General features: G+C 42.3%; 1 protein-coding gene across 2 annotated transcripts in view; it reads right to left on the bottom strand.

Annotated features, from left to right (window-relative positions):
- Positions 1–385: 385 nt before the first annotated feature.
- RNF217 (ring finger protein 217) overlaps positions 386–20,076 on the bottom strand; it is a 94,342-nt gene continuing 74,651 nt past the window's right edge. Inside the window, exons 4-7 of one of the 2 annotated variants that reach the window (XM_044292271.1) lie at positions 9,943–10,144; positions 9,096–9,167; positions 6,194–6,263; positions 386–2,641 (exon numbers count right to left, since the gene is read on the bottom strand). In XM_044292271.1, coding sequence (XP_044148206.1) covers position 2,641; positions 6,194–6,263; positions 9,096–9,167; positions 9,943–10,144 — 345 coding nt within the window. In that variant the 3' untranslated portion in view covers positions 386–2,640. The remainder of the gene's footprint in view (positions 2,642–6,193; positions 6,264–9,095; positions 9,168–9,942; positions 10,145–20,076) is intronic. The other variant, XM_044292269.1, reaches the window with a different exon arrangement.

The raw sequence follows: 20,076 nt of genomic DNA, 5'->3' as shown, positions 1-20,076 counted from the left end.
TGGTTGTCAGGCTTAAAGGGCATCAGTCAGCAGATTTGTACATATGAAACTGGCTGACCTGTTGCGTTTGTGCTTGGCAACTGAAGGCATCTGTGTTGGTCTCATGTTCATATGTGCCCGCATTGCTGAGAATTTTTTTTTTGTATATGCTAATGAGCCTCTAGGAGCAACGGGGGCATTGTTGTGACTCCTAGAGGCTCAGCTCTCTCTGAAACTACCTCTCCACTTTGTTGACAGGGCCAGGCAGTAAAAATGTCATCACACCTGGCCTGGTCAGAGTGTATAGGGTGCGGCAGTTGCAGAGAGAGCAGAGCCTCTAGTTGTAACGGCAACGCCCCTGTTGCTCCTAGACGCTAGTTTGCATATATTAAAACATTTTTCTCAGCAATGTGAGCACATATGAAGCTGGGACCAACACAGATGTCTTCAGCTGCCAACCGCACATGCAACAGGTAAGCCATAGGTACAAATCCACTGACAGATGCCCTTTAAGAATTAGCTTCTCAGAAACTGGCTAGGTTCACATCCCTGTTAGGCCTCTTTCACACGTTAGTGTGAATCACGGATATGTGCTCTTCTCTGTGGACAGCACATGTACCTACCAATTTTAATGCATTTATGGAAAAACAACAGAGACATACTCTGAAGTCTATGGGTCTGTGAAATCCATCAGATGAAATCCGAATGGCAAAAAACAGACACATTGACATCTTCACAGACCATCTTGTCACGGATGTCATCGCAGACGTGTGAAAGAGGCCTTAGGGTGCCTTTCCATGTGGCAGATTCTGTGGCAGAAATCTCTGAAAACCAGTTCCATTCATCTAAATGGGGTTGGTTTGGCGTAAAGCGCTTGGATTTCAGATGAATGGAACAGATTCTCAGTTGCAACAAAATCTGCGGCAGGTGAAGGCACCCTTAGTGGCGTACACAAAAAAAACAAACAAAAAGCAGTGCATGCTGTGCTGTTTTGTCTGGTAAACCCAATGAGTCCATCAGACGCCCTTCATTTCTATCATATGGCACTTTTTTCTTTAATTTTTATGCCCCTAGGATGGAACAGAAAAACTGAAAAAGTACGTGTCCTATACTTGGCCCCAAAAAGCAGTTCACCGATTCACTGAAGTCAATGGGTCCACACAAAAAAAGAAAAAAAAAGCAACATGGTCGTCATCCGTATTTTGTGGATGCTCGTTTTGGGGATTGTGAAATGCAAACAGTTGTGTGCATGTGGCTTTAGACACTGAAGGAAGATCCTGCATGGGAAGGAAATAGTCTAATAAAGGTGATGCCAGGATTTATGGCACTTGATTGCTGAGGCCAGTGATCGGCTGCAGTACGGCACATCATTGTTGGCAGCCTGTAAACAAAGACCATAGGGCGCCACCAGAGCATGTGCAATGATAGGTGGGGTTTTAATGAGGCAAGTATTGTTTTTTTCATTGAAGGACGTGTTTTTTTTTTTTGATCTTGGACAACTCCTTTAGAGGGAACCTGCCGTCAACATTATGCTGACCTCACTGAGGGCAGCATAAAGTGGTGGCAGACACACTGATTACATTGGTGTGTCATTCATGAGCTCAAAGTAAGTGGTTAATCATCACAGCCCCGGCCTGGAAAAGAGTAACAGTTGCCTAAGAAGAGTCATGGTTGTTCATGAGCTCCTCCTCTCTCCACCCACCCGCTGATGATTGGCAATTCTCTCCTAGGGTGGGCGGGATCTCACAGATAAGTGTGACTCTTCTTCAGGCAGCCATGACTCTTTACCAGGCCCGGGCTGCATTAATTACTATGCTGGTTCTCAGCAACCACTTACTTGTAGCTCACGAGTGACATACCATTGAAATCAGAATGTCTGTCGCTACTTTATGCTTCCCTCAGAGAGGTCAGCATAAAGTTGATCACAGGTTCCCTTCAAATTATCTGCACTGCTCTAATATATTTTTACTGTCACAATCAATACAGCTATAAGACTCAAGAGACAGCTGCAGTGAACTTACACTCCCTGCACCTACCCTAGAGGTTAGAAATTGGGGTCCCGCCTTTACAGTAGTCTAAAGTTTGACATTATGTTAACCAAAAAAAAAAAAAAAAAAGGCTGCTGAGAATTAGATTTTCCCACAACAGTACTGCTCCCTGTTCCAATATCTGTCTGCAGCTGTAGTAATTCATTGTGTGAATCGGGGGTACACACTGCCCAAATCAAATGTGAGCGTCATAAACATTAATTCATCAAGTAAAATAGCAGAATGTTATTTATTTGGCGTATATCTAATGCTGGAAACAAACAGTTAATCATTGTCCCAATGGTCAAGAACATTACAATGACCTTGAGTGTGAAAAGTATCAGTGCAATACACTTCACTGTACTGAGTGAATTACTTGCTAGAACAAACATACACGTTCACCGAACACAATCTCACCGACAGCAGGGAAGGGATGTACAGAAACAATAAGGCAATGTATTCCTAAGCGGTCTGAGACACGTATATACATTCTGGCCCCTGAATGCACAGATACTTAAGAAACGCTGAAACATATTATCCAAGGCTCTCACTTCAGTACAATCCATACATGACGGCTTTTATGGCTTCTGACTAGGACTGAGACTCTGGCCAAGGCATTATACCAGCCTGAACATCTGTAAAGGCAAAAATCAGTAAATCAAAATCACTATTTGGCAAAATGGCTTTCAAATGGCATCGTCAACATAGTAGTCTTCAAAAATGTGTGACATCTTGAGAGTCCCATGCATTCTTTTCCCATTTAGAATAATGTAAAGAGGAACAGAACACATTTTTTGATTACTGATCTGGAAGTTGGGATAAGGTTACAGAAAATGAGGAAATGTAGGATTCTTGTGTGACAAGACCTCTTACAGCAACAAATAGTGTCCAGTTACATTACTGGACAGTTTAGCCACCTTATATTTATGCGATGAATGTATCAAGTACTTAGGCTGATGGTCCAGAGAAACCCAAATATCTAACCAACCAATTTTGTGGCTGGAGTTTAATGCATTATTTTTATTTATTTTTTAAAGGGGTTAAAGTGGCATAGGAAAAAAATAATCAAATAATAAATAATTATGTAATCCAGTGACTGCCGAGTGGTCATGAGACCGGAAGTAGAGACTGTCGGGGTACCCAGAAAGCATGAAAACAGGAGTGGCTGGAGGTAGGAGTTGGGCGTTTTAATTTTGTTTTTATTTATTTTTTTATGTTTTTAACGTTTAAGGAGCTAGTCAACCCCTTAACTGTGGAATGATTTCTAGTGCCAGATGGATTGGTTACTCTATCTCAGAATTCACTGATCTATCCAACAGTGGTCTCTAACAAATTATGCCCAGAACAAAAAAGCAACCCATTCTGTTGGTGAACTGGTTAAGATTGCCAGACTGGATAAAGCTGGCAGGGAGGAGACATTACTTCAAATAACCATGTTTTAACAGTTGCTTGTGGAAGAGTTAGCCATGTTCACCTCCCCGGCAGGAAGTTCCAGCAGAGAGCAACCTGCCGAATTTCTCTGGATCCGGCATTGCCAGATATTATAATTTACAGCCAATTGACTGTAATGAGGTGTGGCGGTGATCCGGGTTTCGGCCAGACAAAAACCATTGCATGCAACAGTTTTTGGTCCAGCCGACATTTGTGCCAGATCAGGCAGCTGGAAAACTAGCTGGAGATGTGAACGCGGCCTTACTTGAAGCACAGAACCTGCATGAGCAGAAGGTAGGTTCAACTCCTGTCAGTTAAGAAAGGGAAACTAGGAATACAGCAGACATGTGCTCACCAAAACTGGACAGATGAAGACTGAAGTAGTCACAAAGAAGGTGACTCACAAGGCATCGTTCATCCCCAAACTAGTTTCATGAACATGACTGGGTTCAGAGTGGACTAGCCAGTCACCACATCTCAATCCAGTAGAGCACTTTTTACATATGGGCGAAATGGGAGATTTGTGTAGCTAATAAATCTGCAGAAACTGTGTGGTCCCACTATGACAACATTGACCAGAATAAAAAAAAAAAAAAAAAAAAAAAAAAAAAAAAAATTGTTCTGAGGACAAAGGAGAGATCCTATCCAATATAAAGCTTACCTAATAAAGTCACTGAGTGTACATTAGCGTGATTTTATGACAAATCCACGTTTAAAGGGGTATTCTGGTTTTAACAAATTATCCCCCCCCCCCCCCCCCCCCATCTCTGGCGCTCCCATATATAACCATGATATTTATACAGTCAATAGAAGTTCTGCGTTCTTGTATCATTGACATCTTGTCCTGAAAATGCCCACTGGTGGAGGATCACGTGATCTGTCCATATGCAACCTTCATTGAAATGCACTCTCGATGCAAAAAGTTTCCTGGATGTACAAAGGACCTGCACAAGTGCAGATAATAGCTTTGTGGCAAGGCAAGGAGTGTGGCGTAAATGACAAGAAATCAGAACGTCTAATGAATGGATATTAGTAGGTCGGTCATATTGCCATTTTTGAATACATAAAGCAGCCAAGCCAACCCTTTTTCAAGAAAAGATAAAGAGTAATGGTCATTCAGCTTCTGTCCACCTCACATAGACAACACTTCACTGGGATTGTAGGCACTACAGCAGACCTAGTATATAAATGTAGGGGTTTACCATGTGCAAAAGGTGTTCATTGGCAAAATGAAAACCATACAGTTCATTTTGGCATTTTTCTTCTTGGCAAACTAGGAAGGTCCTCTATAAAATATAAAACTTGATAATCCCACAAGCAGAAACAGAATCCAGTTCCCTTCCAACTTACAAAATCTTAATCACTCCTTAGGCAGCTGTAAATAGATATTAGATATTCGGTACTATAGCTATAAAACAATGCACATTACTACTTTATAATCCTGGTTACTAAAGACTGTTTATATATAGTTTAGTGTATGAGCAGGTTTCTGATCTTTTGGAGAAAGGCTACAGAAAGGGAATCCATTGGATGGTTTGGGAGATGCCACCTTCCCCTCAAAAGATATATTACGAACTTTAATATAGTCACAAGTACTACTCATTTATGCAAGTAAAAATATATATAACAAGTAGCTTGAAAGGGGATAGGGAATAAGTGTCTCATTTGTGGGAGTCATCTCCAGCAGTCCCATTAAGAATGACAGCCACTCCTTTCATTTGGGGAACTCAGGACCACTGTTCTCAAAACCTCTAATAAACCAATCAAAGCTGTGTAATGGAGAGAACGCAACGTACATTGTTAGTTTTTACACTCTAGACCGTGGCTGAACAGAAGATCTTACTTGTTGCTGAAGAGGAATTGTACTTGACATCGCTTCTATAAGTGGTATTTATACTACACAAGAGATTGCAACCAAGGTCTAAAATAAGCTAGAATACATGCCATTTTGTGGCAGAACATTGCTGTATAGATTAATACAAGCAGCTGACAATCCTTTATATTAGTGTTATATCGAATAGTTACTGCATCGCACTGTATTCCCTTAGAAGATGTTATAGGAAAGAAATGTTGCTTTAACAGGAGCTACGCAGCTTAACTATGAGAAGATACACAGGGGAGAAAAAAATAAAATAAATGCTGATAGTTGAACCCTGGAAAAAAATTAAAAAAATAAAAATAAAACTTAAATCTCTATGCAAGCTCATAATGCCAGAATATGAGAAATCTCAAAAACCACATCTTTTTTGTACACACTCTGTGCGTAATGTAAGAGTTCTCGTTACCCACTTTGCTCTGTACTGCACTTGGTAAAACTTTCCAACATTTATAAATCAGGGTTTCTTTAAGTAGGCCAGCTCTGTAACAAAGGCTTCGGAACAGACACAGGCTGCTCAAGCCTTCAAGTTCTGATCAGAATAATTTGATTGTCTAAAAAAAAAAAAAAAAAAAAAAATTATATGGAATCTGGTCTACACTTCTATGAAGGGAATGGCAATTCAAATAAGTGTTCCAAAATAAAAATACAAATATCACAAATAAAAAAAGCAGCAATTCTGGGCATATCCAGCTGGGAGTGCACCGTTATCAGGTGGCCTCATGGTCTGCCTTTGGGGGCTGTTTAGAATATTGAAGTAACGGTAGTCTACTGTCCATGTTCAAAGTTTAATTGACAAAGGTGGTAATATTCTCCGGCACACAGCAATTTTTGGCCCCCAGAGGACTTTTTCAAGCTTCAGGAAGTCCTCCACTCTTACCACGGCATACCAGTCCAAGTTCTTTTCCGTTTCTTTTTACAAAGGCAATAGATAGGCAGTCCAAATAACCCTAGGAGAAACAATAAAACAGACAGCGACACATTATTATGTATTTCCTAAATGGAAGAGTGGCTGTCAAGTAACTTTATACTGATAGCCTGTCCTCAGGACCCTACACCCCGCCGATCAGAAGTTCTGCACCAGACAGCTCTGTCCATTGTGTAGTAGATGGAGGTGGTTACTGTAGCGCTGCTCCTATTCACTTCTATGTGAGCAGCTCTGCATTAACCATCTGTGTCCACTACACAATGGATGGAGCTGAGTGGTTCCAGCGCTGGAGCTACAGAATGTTGGACCCCCACCGATCAGCATAAAAGTAATGGACAACCCTTTTGATACCATAATAAAAATAAGCCAATGCTGGCCATTACACAGTGAACCACTTTCTAAACTCCTCCATATCAGATCGGCGGGGGTCCGACTCTCGACCATCCGCCAATCAGCTGTTTGACGAGACCGCAGGACTCCTATGAGCTCTGCATTCTCTTCACTGTTTACCTGCTCACGGCCGACACTGCAGCGGCGAGCAGCGCAATTACAGTTCCTCTGTCCCATTCACTTAAATGCCACTGCAGGGCTCCTTCTTATTCAAGTAAATGGGATGGAGGAGCTATAATTACACTGCTCACCACTGCAATGTCCATGGCGGGCAGGTAACCAGAGAAAAGAATGCAGAGCTCATACCTGCGCTGCGGTGTCTTCGAACAGCTGATCGTGCTGAGAGTCCGATCACTGCCAATTTGATATTGGCAGGAATAGTTATCAATATCGGAAACTGGAAAACGCCTTTAAGGGCAGCCTGTAAGAGACAGCGTGTTACTTGTTACTCAGTACATCCCAGAGAGATGTAGACTAATCCCAATCAGCCAATTAAAATACATTGCATACTCCCTTCACCAACATACCATATCAGTAGTGGGTTGGTCAGTGGGTGTGACTCATTCTGGGCATAGAGATGGAAATCTTTGGACACTAGAGAGATCTGCTACCCTTCAGTGTTAAAATGAAACATATCCTTGTCTTTACAAGAACTTATTTCACTAGGAGAATCACTGTCAAAAGATGCTTTTCACATACTTTCATAACACAGTGGGGCAGTTTTACTTAGGGTACTTTCACACTTGCGGCAGAGGATTCCGGCAGGCAGTTCCGTCGCCGGAACTGCCTGCCGGATCCGGCAACTCGGACGCAAACGGATGGCATTTGTCAGATGGATCTTGATCCGTCTGACAAATGCATTGATGTATCGCATCCATCTCTCTGGTGTTATCCGGAAAAACGGATCCAGTATAATTTTTTTTTACAGATTTAAAAAGGTCTGCGCATGCGCGGACCGGAACAACAGATCCGTCACTAATACATTTCAATGGAAATTAATGCCGGATCCAGCATTCCCACAAGTGTTCAGGATTTTGGGCCAGAGAGAAAACTGCAGCATGCTGCAGTATTATCTCCGGCCAAAAAAACGTAAGAGGTAGTGAACTGATGCATCCTGAAAATAAACTATTCCACACCTTCCTAAAATGTTTGCACTTTACTGTACATCGTGTGGATATGTTCACTTAACTTCTTTTACTAACAAAGGATTTACTGGATGTCACATAGGGCACATCCTGGATTTTCGACATTAAATACATAAAAGGCATTGGAAAGGATTTGTGTGTTAGATGTGGATTTCTGTCTATCCCCCATCTGTATGAGCTCGTATACCGTCTGCAGGAGGATGCACAGCAGGTGTCCCAGATTACGTCCGAAGAGAGCAGACGGCTACATGTGTTCAGCTGCCAGCGGGCAAAGCTGAAAATAACTGCATGCCAGTTGTATAGAGAAAATGTTTTAATTATTCTAAGGAATAAGCACCCATTTAAAATGAAAATGTAATGCGCAAGATTCAGCTTGTTTTATGGTCTGATATTGTCATATATTTATTACATGTCTCATGGTTAATATTTCATGAGCATAACTGTGTCTTGATAGGATGGGATTGGCTGGTACTTACCGTAGAGGACTTTGTGCAGTCTGCTATGGAAGAATTGAATTGCTGCTGGCTTATACTGCTATATGGTATATATGTCCCTGAACTTTTTACTGTTTTACCAGATAAGATGGTGTTTAGTGGTTGTAGGCTGGGAGAGTGTAAAGACAGTACCTACAGCAGAGTCGGCAGGGCACAGATATAAAGAGCGTCATTCTTACCACTAAGTGGTATGTCGGGGAAAACCGCTGTATGGTGTAAGCTGCACAACAACGTGGCACACAAAAAACTCCCTGTTGTAACTGGCGCTGCTGATTGCGTGTTCACAAATTGTGGTACGTACTGAAAGCCAAATGTTCTTCTACTGACACCAACGGTAAGGATATCTGGAACCCTCCGACATATGGCATTAGAACGACAGGATTTTTCCTTTCATATCTACCATACTATATTCACGCAACCATGACGTTTAGGTCAGTGCTTGCACAAACCACATTGGAACTGACCACTGGATTGTAGTACTTACCTTCTACAGCATGGATGCCCAAACTGTGGCCCTCCAGCCATTGCAAAACTACAACTCCCGGCATGCCTGGACAGCCTACAGGTACTAAGGCATGCTGGGAGTTGTAGTTTTGCAACACCAGGAGGTTGAGCATCCCTGTTCTAGAGAATAGTCCCCCATTGTACAAATTGACTGATAAGTGAATGAAATACATTGCACATACTTTTTAGTCCAAGCTAGAAAATCTCAGGGACCAGGTGGTACCATGCCTACGGATTTAATTTCAGCACCTAACTTGCTTTATTTCTATGTTTGCTTCTAGTGAAGTTACTGCAAGTTCTTATTGTAGGAACGGTTCTTACCTATTACAACTGCAAGAGCCCCCAATGCCAGGGCAATGACTAGGAGGAAGGGTGCAATAAGTAGCTTCCCAGCTAAAAAAAAAGAAAAAAAAGAGGTCATCATTTTATAGAATAACAGCAGCCATAGAGATTTGTAAGGGGACTCTCAGTGTAACAAATGCACTGCAGATGGCAGTCCAGGATTGGTTCCACATTCACATATATGGCTGTATGAAGTCATGTTTCACACAACGATGCTGCAAATCTCAGGCATTAATCAAACCCTTACATCAGGAGGCTGCAGCATATGGAATCGTGGGAGCCATACATAAGAAGGGGAAAATCTATAGCTCCATTACATAGCTATCTTCAGAGTGTGGTCTGCCTTTTTAGACGAAAATATCTGCCTTACGCCTAATTCAGGCGCCAGTAATTAATGTATATGCTATCCGGACTGCACCCACATCAGTGGGTCACACAGACCAACTTGAACCATATTGTTGTCCTTTTTCTGTCCAAAACTCATTCAACTGAACGGTTCTGGGAAGAAAACCAGATGCACCCTGATGCAATACGAAAGTCCAGATACATCCATGCTTTGTTGGCAGAAGTCAGAATGTCCGTCTAAATTTGGCCTTAACGTTGGGTCACAACACTTTAATCATAGCGTAGACACTGTAGTTGAATTATTTTAATTGCACATTATGTAGTTACTATGCTATCTTTCATGTGATCTTGTGTAACTGGTTTTGCCGCTGAAGACCAGGGTGTCTTTGTCCCATCTCAAGATTTGATCTTTCAGAGGTCTTCTGATGTCTTGAAAATGTGTTGCCATGCAAATAAAATGCCTAGTGATTCATGCACTCACCACAAACAGAGCCTCGCACTAATCTCCTTACATGCGGTCTCTCGGGGAGGTAGCGGTATTTGCATCCAAATATACTGAGGTTTGATGTGTGATCACCAAAGAAGCGCAGCTGGCGGTACCTCTCCCCACAACGGTAGCAGAAATTAGTGTTACACTGGGAACAGGACATATGATCGCATCCTTCTGTTCTCTGAATGTGGACCTGTAAGGTGAAAAGAAAAAATATACTCAAAGTAGGAGGCCGGGTCTATATCAAATTTAGAAGAATATTGTATGTGTCAAATCTCATTTTTCCCAAGTGATATTGTCTTGTGGAAATACAGACGGTAGTTAAGACTACAGGTGGAGCTTAATGAGGGACTGCGAGCTGACAAACTCTTCTGTATAAGGATTTGTATGAAGACAAAAAAAAATAAGAGGGACTAAATTTGGGCAACTTGCAACTGCAAGTTACAGTTCTGTCTTGGATTTTACAGCAGAGGTATGGTGTTTCTATGGACCTATTTTTCTACATTGGCGCCAATGTAAAGACACAAAAACAAAAAGTTGCGCAGTATTTGGGAAAATAAAAATAAAAAAATAGATTCTGAACTACCCAAGGTGGCCAGCAGAGGGGGCTTCTGCCCCATTAATATTTGTGTAATATTTTGTATGCTTGTACATTACACACAGACACATAGTACAACATAAAATAGATCTGATAATGACATAGCATGTTGGTTTAAATAGAATAATAGTTAAAATAATCATGATATCTCATTTTATAGGTCTAGTATAGGAAACAAAAGCACTCATAGAATGCTTTGCTAAAAAACATCAGATTTTTAGTGGCATATATTTCTACACTTCTTCTTACCAGAATACCCCTTTCAGCAACATGATTGACTCATTTTGTGCTTATTTTAATAGTATATTGGATTTAGGCGAAAAAATGAAATATCAATAGAGAAAATATTTGTCACTTTGGCATGGACTGTGATTACTGATGAGGCCACAGCAGAAAAAGATTTCACAATACATTACTTTATTAAAGGGTGAGCGTCCTTCTATTCTATCCATATGGACATCCCTTTAAGCTGCCCTGATTTAAAGAGCAACCAAATCCTTTCAAATAGCATCAAGATGCCTATTAACAAATGGCAGAGAGAGGTCTGAACTAATATGAATGATTATGCATGGAGAAAACATTCCCCACACATGAGTATTAGACTAATAGCTGTAATAGAAGACTGGTGTGGCCATACCCATGACCGGTGATATCCACCCATCTTCAGGCCACCTATGCTTCATGTGCAATGTGGCTAAAAGCTCACTGGTGGCGGATCTGTTTTGGGAAACGTGAAGTAATATTTTTATCCATGTTGGAAATCCCTGAGATATCTCAGACACTGATGGAATGATGGAAGTGTTAGTTTAAATTATAAGGGGTTGTCCCATGAAAAATATTCTACACTTTTCAAACCAGCACCAGTACATTTGTTAAAGGGAACCTGTCTACAACTTTATGCCGACCTCACTGAGGGCAGCATAAAATAGTGACAGAAATGCTGATGTCAGCGATGTGTCACTCATGAGCTAAAAGTAATAGGTTGCTGAGAACCAGCATCATAATCATTGCAGCCCAGACCTGGAAAAGAGTCAGATCTACCTGAGAAGAGTCCTGGTTATCCATAATCTCCTGCTCTCCTCGCCCATCTGCTGATGGTTGGCAGTTCTCTCCTAGAGAGAAAGGGAGAAAACTAGGTAGAAGCCTGTCAGCCATCAGCAGGTGGGCAGGAGAGCAGGACTTCATGAATAACCAGGACTCTTCTCAGGTGGCCGGGACTCTTCTCCAGGCCCAGTCTGCAATGATTGGCAGTTCTCTCCTAGAGAAAGGGAGAAAACTAGGTAGAAGCCTGTCAGCCATCAGCAGGTGGCAGGAGAGCAGGACTTCATGAATAACCAGGACTCTTCTCAGGTGGCCGGGGCTCTTCTCCAGGCCCAGTCTGCAATTATTGTGATGTTGGTTCTCGGCAACCACTTACTTTTAACTTATAAATAAAAATCAACTCACCTGTCTCTACTTTATGCTTCCATTAGTATGGGCAGCATAAAGTTGATGACAGGTTCCCTTTAATTGCATTTTATTAAAAATAACCAATGAGTTATCCAATAAAATGCGTCTGAATAGTGCCACCTGCTGTTTCTTCTTTTTCTTTTTTTCTTCATCCACCTCAGAAACATCACTGAGGTGGTCACACATGCTCAGTTTTAATCCTTCCACTGTCACCACCCAGATCCATTGTTAAAAGCTGTGACAGTTACATGGAGAAAGCTGCAGGAAAAAAGACATGCGGGCCCCCTGAGTAAAAGGCACGGGCCCCCTGAGTAAAAGGCACTCCCATGAGCTGACAGCCTGAAGAGAATCTAGCAGAGCAATTGAATCGGGTCAGGATCTATGTAAGGTACAGGGCTAATTTTAGCTGTGTTAGAGATGTCATGTACTATATGAGGTCTGATTTCCATTTTTGTATTAATCATGGCATAGCCCATTTAACTAGTAACCCATTCCAGAGTTATATAGATCAAACAAGCCTTGTGCATAGCTCCATTGCTATTATATCATGGGAATTTGATGTAATTTTATCATTTGCCACAAAATAAATGGACAATCATAGCGGATAAACTAAGGAGCAACTAACAAAATGGCAAACACCCGCCATTCTGAAAAAACAGAATATATACACAGACCTTCAGCCTCAGAGCAGTCATCTGAAGAGCTGTGTAATATAGACAGGATGTTTAATCACCCGTCACAGAACATAATCTGATCGCAATCTCCAACTGTTCCACAATACAGGGTATCCCATTATCCCACTGCTTATCCCACCCACAGCTGTAATCCCTCCACTAATCCGGATTATGCTTGTGAAGGTGACAGGGAAAATTTACTGGCTTGGTTTCAAGAGTTTCTACTACACTGAATATAAAATACTGGCTTGGCCCCAGGGTACAGCCAGGGAGCCCGCAGTTCCCCTTCATTAAAGGGAACCTGTCACCATGATTTAGCGCATAGAGCTGGGGACATGGGCTGCTAGATGGCCACTAGCACATCTGCAGTACCCAGGTCCCATAGCTCTCTGCGCTTTTATGGTGTTAAAATACCGTTTTTAGTGATATGCAAATTACCTCCTATGTGTCCTGTAGCCGGAGATGAGTCCAGCGGAAGGGAGCCCAGCACCGCCCCGCGTCCGCCGAATCTCCTCCTTGCCTGCTGACGTCATAGAGCTGCAGTGCCGAAATCTCGCGATGCGCGAGCTAGCGCATGCGTAGTTCGTTCCCTGTGCTGATTCCAGTACAGGGAATGAACATGATGCCGAGACTGCGCATGCGCTAGCTCGCGCATCGCGAGATTTCGGCAATGCAGCTCTATGACGTCAGCAGGCAAGGAGGAGATTCGGCGGACGCGGGGCGGTGCTGGGCTCCCTTCCGCTGGACTCATCTCCGGCTACAGGACACATAGGAGATAATTTGCATATCACTAAAAACTGTATTTTAACACCATAAAAGCGCAGAGAGCTATGGGACCTGGGTACTGCAGATGTGCTAGTGGCCATCTAGCAGCCCATGTCCCCAGCTCTATGCGCTAAATCATGGTGACAGGTTTCCTTTAAGAAAAGGACATGATATATATAAACTAGGATGTGCAGACTATCACATTTTGTGACGGTGCTGAAGATATAGGGCAGCTGGACTGGACTGGGCATTAGCGAACATGTTCTGTACTCACAGGGAAGTCATATGTCAGAATGCCAGTAGAAGTGAGTGTAATGTCATATCATCGACATCCCCCAGGAGTCATACACAGGAATAATAATCCTTGCCCCTGGTCTCATAGTCCTAAGGCTGGAGCTACACCTACACTTGTTACAGCACTTTTAATTGATTTGTATCAATTGAGCTACAGTTAGGCCCCTTTCACACGGGCGACTTTTCCGTGCGGGTGCGATCCGTGCGGCGAACGTATGGCACCCGCACTGAATCCTGACCCATTCATTTCTATGGGGCTGTGCACATGAGCGTTGTTTTTAACGCATCACTTGTACGTTCAGTGCAAATCGCAGCATGCTCTATAATGTCCGATTTTGACGTGACGCAGGCCCCATAGAAGTGAATGGGGTGTGTGAAAATCGGATGGCATCCGCAAGCAAGTACGGATGCCATGCGATTTGCACGCATGGTTGCTAGGAGACCATCGGGATGGAGACCCGATCATTATTATTTTCCCTCATAACATGGTTATAAGGGAAAATAATAGCATTCTGAATACAGAATGCATAGTAAACCAGCGCTAGAGGGGTTAAAATAAAAAAAAAAATAATTTAACTCACCTTAGTCCACTTGTTCGCGAAGCCGGCATCTCCTTGTGTCTCCGCTGCTGATGAACAGGACCTGGGATGAGCTGCTCCATTAAATAGAGCTTAAGGACCTTCGATGACGTCACTCCGGTCATCACATGATCTTTTACCATGGTGAATCACCATGGTAAAAGATCATGTGACGTACCATGTGATGACCGGAGTGACGTCATCGAAGGTCCTTAACCGGTATTTAATGGAGCAGCTCATCCCAGGTCCTGTTCATCAGCAGCGGAGACACAAGGAGATGCCGGCTTCGCGAACAAGTGGACTAAGGTGAGTTAAATTATTTTTTATTTTATTTTAACCCCTCTAGCGCTGGTTTACTATGCATTCTGTATTCAGAATGCTATTATTTTCCCTTATAACCATGTTATAAGGGAAAATAATACAATCTTCAGAACATCAATCCCAAGCCCGAACTTCTATGAAGAAGTTCGGGTTTGGGTACCAAACATGCGCGATTTTTCTCACGCGAGTGCAACGCATGACAATGTTTTGCACTTGCGCAGAAAAAATCGCGCATTTTCCCGCAACGCACCCGGCTCTTAGCCGGGCCAAAAAAATGACGCCCGTGTGAAAGAGGCCTTATAGTCTAAAGAAGTAAACTGACTTATAGTGCAGTGTACAGGGTAGCATACAAGTCAATTAAAAGTCTGGGTGTAGCTCCAGCCTATGGCCTCCTTCATATGAGCCTGCCCACCGCGGAAAGCATGCTCCATGTGGGAGCGTGATTTCCCGTTATGGACACTGCTCTTTTCACAGGATCACAGCAGTATAATGATTTATAATGCTCTGTGTTTCTGGCTTATGTTGCATCTACTGAATTATACTGACATAATGCTGTCAGTACAATTCAGTAGATGCAGGTCATGGAGAGACACACAGCATTACAAATTATAATGTCCTGCAATCCTGTGAAACGAGCAGTGTCCATAATGGGAAATCACGCTCCTACATGGAGCGCGTTTTCCACACTTGATGCGCTCATCTGAAAGAAGCCTAGGAGGTCCTAAATGGGAAACCACTGCAGAGAGTCTCTTGGCCTAGCAAGACCCAAATACTCACTTTTTTTGTATTATTTTGTGCTGGACTAATTTTTCTACCACGTTAACAAGGAAACTACACTCTTAACTGCTTAAAATGTACCTAACCCACCTAATCAGCAACCTCCGGCACTGCAGCTGTGATGACACTACGACTCCCAGCATGCACACTTGCTTGGCTGTTCTCAGAAGTCCCAAAAAAGTGAATAGAACATGCTGGGAGTTGTAGTTTCACAACAGCTGGAGTGCTGATCCCTGACCTAACCTTTTCTTTTTGAACAATTTTTTTTTAAAGCCTTTTTTAAATGAGCCATAATATTTTTTTTGTAATATACTTTATAATAGCAAAGACATGTGCACTCTGCGGTCTTACTAAACCCTCAAACGGATTTTAAAATTTAGAGATTAGCCAACACGTCCTACGATGTAGGACATGTCTGAGCCCGAACACCGCGCCAAGTTTTCTCAAGTAGCTTGGGGACCTAACAGGCCTGGTCAATATCAGTTCCATGCTGGAGGTAACTGGTGAGTTGAGTTGTTTGTGAGTCGGCCTCATGCTCCTGTAATTTGCCCACTGGTTCCTGGTATTGCCCACATGGCATAGGTAGGTGAGTGTTAGGTCCCGAGCTACTTGAGAAACCTTGGCGCGGTGCTCGGGCTCAGACATGTCCTCCTAGTAGGACATGTTGGCTAATCTCTCAATTTTAAAATCAGTTTGAGGGTTTAGCAAGACCGCAGAGTGCACCTGTCTTTGCTATTATTTTGTTATATTGCTATATTGATTATCACATCCACATAATTGCTATCTTGTGTAGGATGTCTATTGTGGTACTTGTGGGTCGCTGCGGGCATCCTCCACTGTATGCATTTTTGCTGGGGATCGTTATTAGCAACGGGCCACAAGTGCAGGATCTGCTCCCCTGTTTATATATGCACAACTGCATGTGGGTTTGAGCACTTCCTGCTAATACCATGCCATTCTTTTCAGTTTGTATATATTGTAATATACTTTACTTATTTTTCTGTCTCAGTGACCTAATAGGCACCCGAAGTTCAGGGAATCTGTATACTCATACATCATTGACGGTGACCCCGATTCCACTGTGGGACCGCAGTGAGCGATACATTATCACTACTCCTGCCTGTACCCACTCCACTAAAGCCTGGCATAGCACATCCAGAGTGGGCACAGGCAGGAGTAGTGATGTGCTATGCAGAACTCCTGCTTGCACTCTCCTTTCAAGAGCCATAACTTTCTTACTTTTCTGTTCACAGAGTTTATTTTTTGCAGGAGAGGTTGTATTTTTTAATGGCACCATTTAATGTATCATGGCACCCGAGAGATTCAATCACCGGTATCCATGGCAAACCGGGCGGAAAATCTGAAACAATCCACTCATGAAGATTTTGTAGCCGATCCTAAAATCTGCAATAATGGTATGTTCACCCACTTTACCCTAGCCCCTAACTAACACTGTCAGCTGTTTCAGTCAAACGAAAAAGTGACCTACAGTGGGGAAAACAGCCATAGCGAGAGATTCAGACTTGTGCATGCGCTGTGGGTTCTAACGCCAGGCTAGTATCATGCGCCCAATAAATAGCACGTGATCCTGTACGTGGACCCTGCATGGGTTCACCGCTCAACTCGGATATCACCTTTAATTTAATTAAAAATACTATTGGAAAATTCCTTTTAAGAGGTGAGTGCAATCAACCCTCTATATCCATATGTAGGATATATAAAAATAAAATAAAATAATAATAAAAATTAAAAAAAGTTAACTACATGTTTGGATTTAAATATTTCAGCCCACTTGGATTCTGGATCAAAAAATTGTTTCCGGGCCAATTATGCGCAAGCATGGTGGTGCCAGGTTACTTATCTATACTCCTTACAGTTTTTTTTTTTATAACTATATACCTTTGTTTTTACCTTTTGTATTTGTTCGCTGCTTAATGTAAAGAGATTTGAAAAAAATAAATAAAAGTTAAGTGACTGTTGTCTTCTGTTGATTCTAAAAACAAAATTCTCCTTCCCAACCCTTTCTAAACACTGTGGAGAACTGATAACAGCGTGTTTATACCTGCGTGTGTTCAGACGGCACAGGAACAGTGACTAGGGGTGCCCGGCACACGCCAATCAGATGGCCGTTGAGCATTCTTGCCTCAGGGAATGTGAAACAGTAAACTTACTTGACTTTTGTCAACTCAGAGGTGTTGCTGAAACAAAAGCTTCAACCTCACAAGGCCTGGCTACTGTCAGTCTTGTGCTTCAAAGTCGAGCAGACCACATATGGAGGGCACAGAGGAATAAATAACACAATAGACTGGTACATCTCACAGTGGAGCCCAATGTTCTCCAGCGACGGCCGATTATTGTAATGTGAGAGGAGATCATTGTTTGTGAAAGATTGTCCCAGTTAAATAAACTCTGGTTACAAAGCTTGCCTTTGCTGCAGTGGAGCGTCAATTATTAATGCCCGAATGACATTTGTGAGAATACAAGCTCCAAAACCACATTGCTGACAAAGGGGAACAGAGTGAACTCGTCTACCATCACCTTGTGAGATCAGTTAGATGTGTAAGGATGTGGCATTTCTGCATCACAGCATCTCAGCTGAAAGCAAAGGTAAATGCATCCATTATTTCTGAGCGTTCCCGTTTCACCTCACTGACCCAAAGAGGAAACCACAATTTCATTTTCCAGAGCTTACTTAGGCCTCAGGATGGATGCAGAGCGTGATGAGTCTTGAAGAGGTTGTCTTGCAAGACCATTACTCTTGTGAAGAAACCTGCAGTTTTATTGGAAAGTGCAGTCAACTATGCTTACCAGTGGAGCCAAAACTACTGATGCTTACCAACCATATGTATGCCAAAAACAAGACAGTAAGGGCCAGTTCACATCACAGTTTAGCTTTCCGTTCTTCTGATCTGAGGAAAACCGATTCGTTATTTTGAGCGTCAGTGATAATTCCATGTCACTTCCATCAGAGATCAAGCAAAAAAGTAACAGAAACGCCGCATACTGAGGCTGCACATCCAATTATAAAAATAAAATAGTTTATTAGTATACACAAAACCCCCCAAAATAGACCCCTGAGGAAGCCAGTTTGACCTGGCGATACACGTGGGGCGTATTATCCGCACACCATGATCACCTGGTGCCCTTATTCGATGAGTATTTTGTACTGTTTTTGATGCCATATTTATGGATTGTATATTTTCTTGGCAGTCTCATTTATGTTCCTATATTGAACTTGGCGTTTGTGGATATGTGTTGGACTTATTACTGATCCAAAACACAATGTTGTAATTGTATACAATGGTTTTAACTTTTGGGATTTTGTGTATACTAATAAACTATTTATTTTTACAATTGGATGTGGAGCCTCAGTGTGCGGTGTTTGTTACTTTTTTTTGCTTAGTCATGTGTTGATGCCATGGTTTGCACTCCTCCATTGAATGCGGTTTGCCCCCTTACTTCAGATTTTTTACTTCCATCAGAGATCAGCTATTTCTAAAGCAAACTGATCATAACTGATGCTCAAAATAACAATCCGTTTCTTCTTTATTTTTCTCAGATCAGAAGAATGGAAAGCTTATGGGTGATGCGAACTCAGCCTAAAGCAGATTTATGAATACTAAGATAATGTACACAGATGTAACACAGACGCTGGATGATAGGTGGTGTAAACTTAGACAAGACACTCTAAAGGTGCACCAAATTTCTTTAAGGTTGCCTTCACATGCTGCAGATTTTGTTGTAGAATTTTCCGCAACTGAAAATTTGTTCCATTGACCTGGATGGGGCTTGCAGAAATCCGTGTGCTTGCCTTCCCAATTCTGCAACAAAATCTGCAGCATGTGAAGGCACCCTAAGCCATAATCGTGGGCCAAAATTCTGGAACATTTTTCTGGTGCAGATTGTTTCATCTTCAGCACATCTCCTTTGCCAGTAGGCCATGCCCATTTTTCTAATAAGCCAAGCCCTTTGTTGGATGAGTCATTAAATATTGCCTTAAGGTCCATTCACACGTCCGCAATTTTACGGAATTGCAGAACCATTCACTTCTATGGGGCAGCACAATGTGATGCCTGGATCTGGAATTGCGTACCCGCACTTCTGTTCCCGAAAAAAAAAATAGAACCTGTCCTATTCTTGTCCGCAATTGCGGACAAGAATAGGCATTTTCTATTACGTACCGGCGATGTGCGGTCCGCAAAATGCGGAATGCACATCGCCGATGTTGGTGTTTTGCGGATCTGCAAAACACACACGGACGTGTGAATGGACCCTAAATGTGTCTAAACATTTCATACGGTAAGTGCACTGCAAAGCATGGATGCCAGTTTTTTTAAGCAATTTGATTAGTAAATCATCCCCAATGTTTCCCAATCCAGTCCTCAAGGAACCTCAACAGGACACATCTCCAGGATTTCTCATATGATAAAAATGTTATTACCTTACTGAATCGGATTAAAGGTGAAACTTGAAAAATTAGAATATGGTGCAAAAGTCCATTTATTTCAGCAATGCAAATTAAAAGGATTTTCATTAATGCAGCTTAAAATTTGAATTTTGTGAAAAGGTTCAATATTCTAGGCTCAAAGTGTCACACTCTAGTCAGCTAATTAATCCATATCCCCTGAGCCAGGCATCCTCAAACTGCGGCCCTCCAGCTGTTGTAAAA

Source organism: Bufo gargarizans, chromosome 4 (assembly GCF_014858855.1).
Source record: "Bufo gargarizans isolate SCDJY-AF-19 chromosome 4, ASM1485885v1, whole genome shotgun sequence".
In the NCBI taxonomy this organism is placed as follows: domain Eukaryota; kingdom Metazoa; phylum Chordata; class Amphibia; order Anura; family Bufonidae; genus Bufo; species Bufo gargarizans.
The sequence above is the reverse complement of the archived record's forward strand: the minus strand, read 5'-3'. Positions and strand labels throughout refer to the sequence as shown.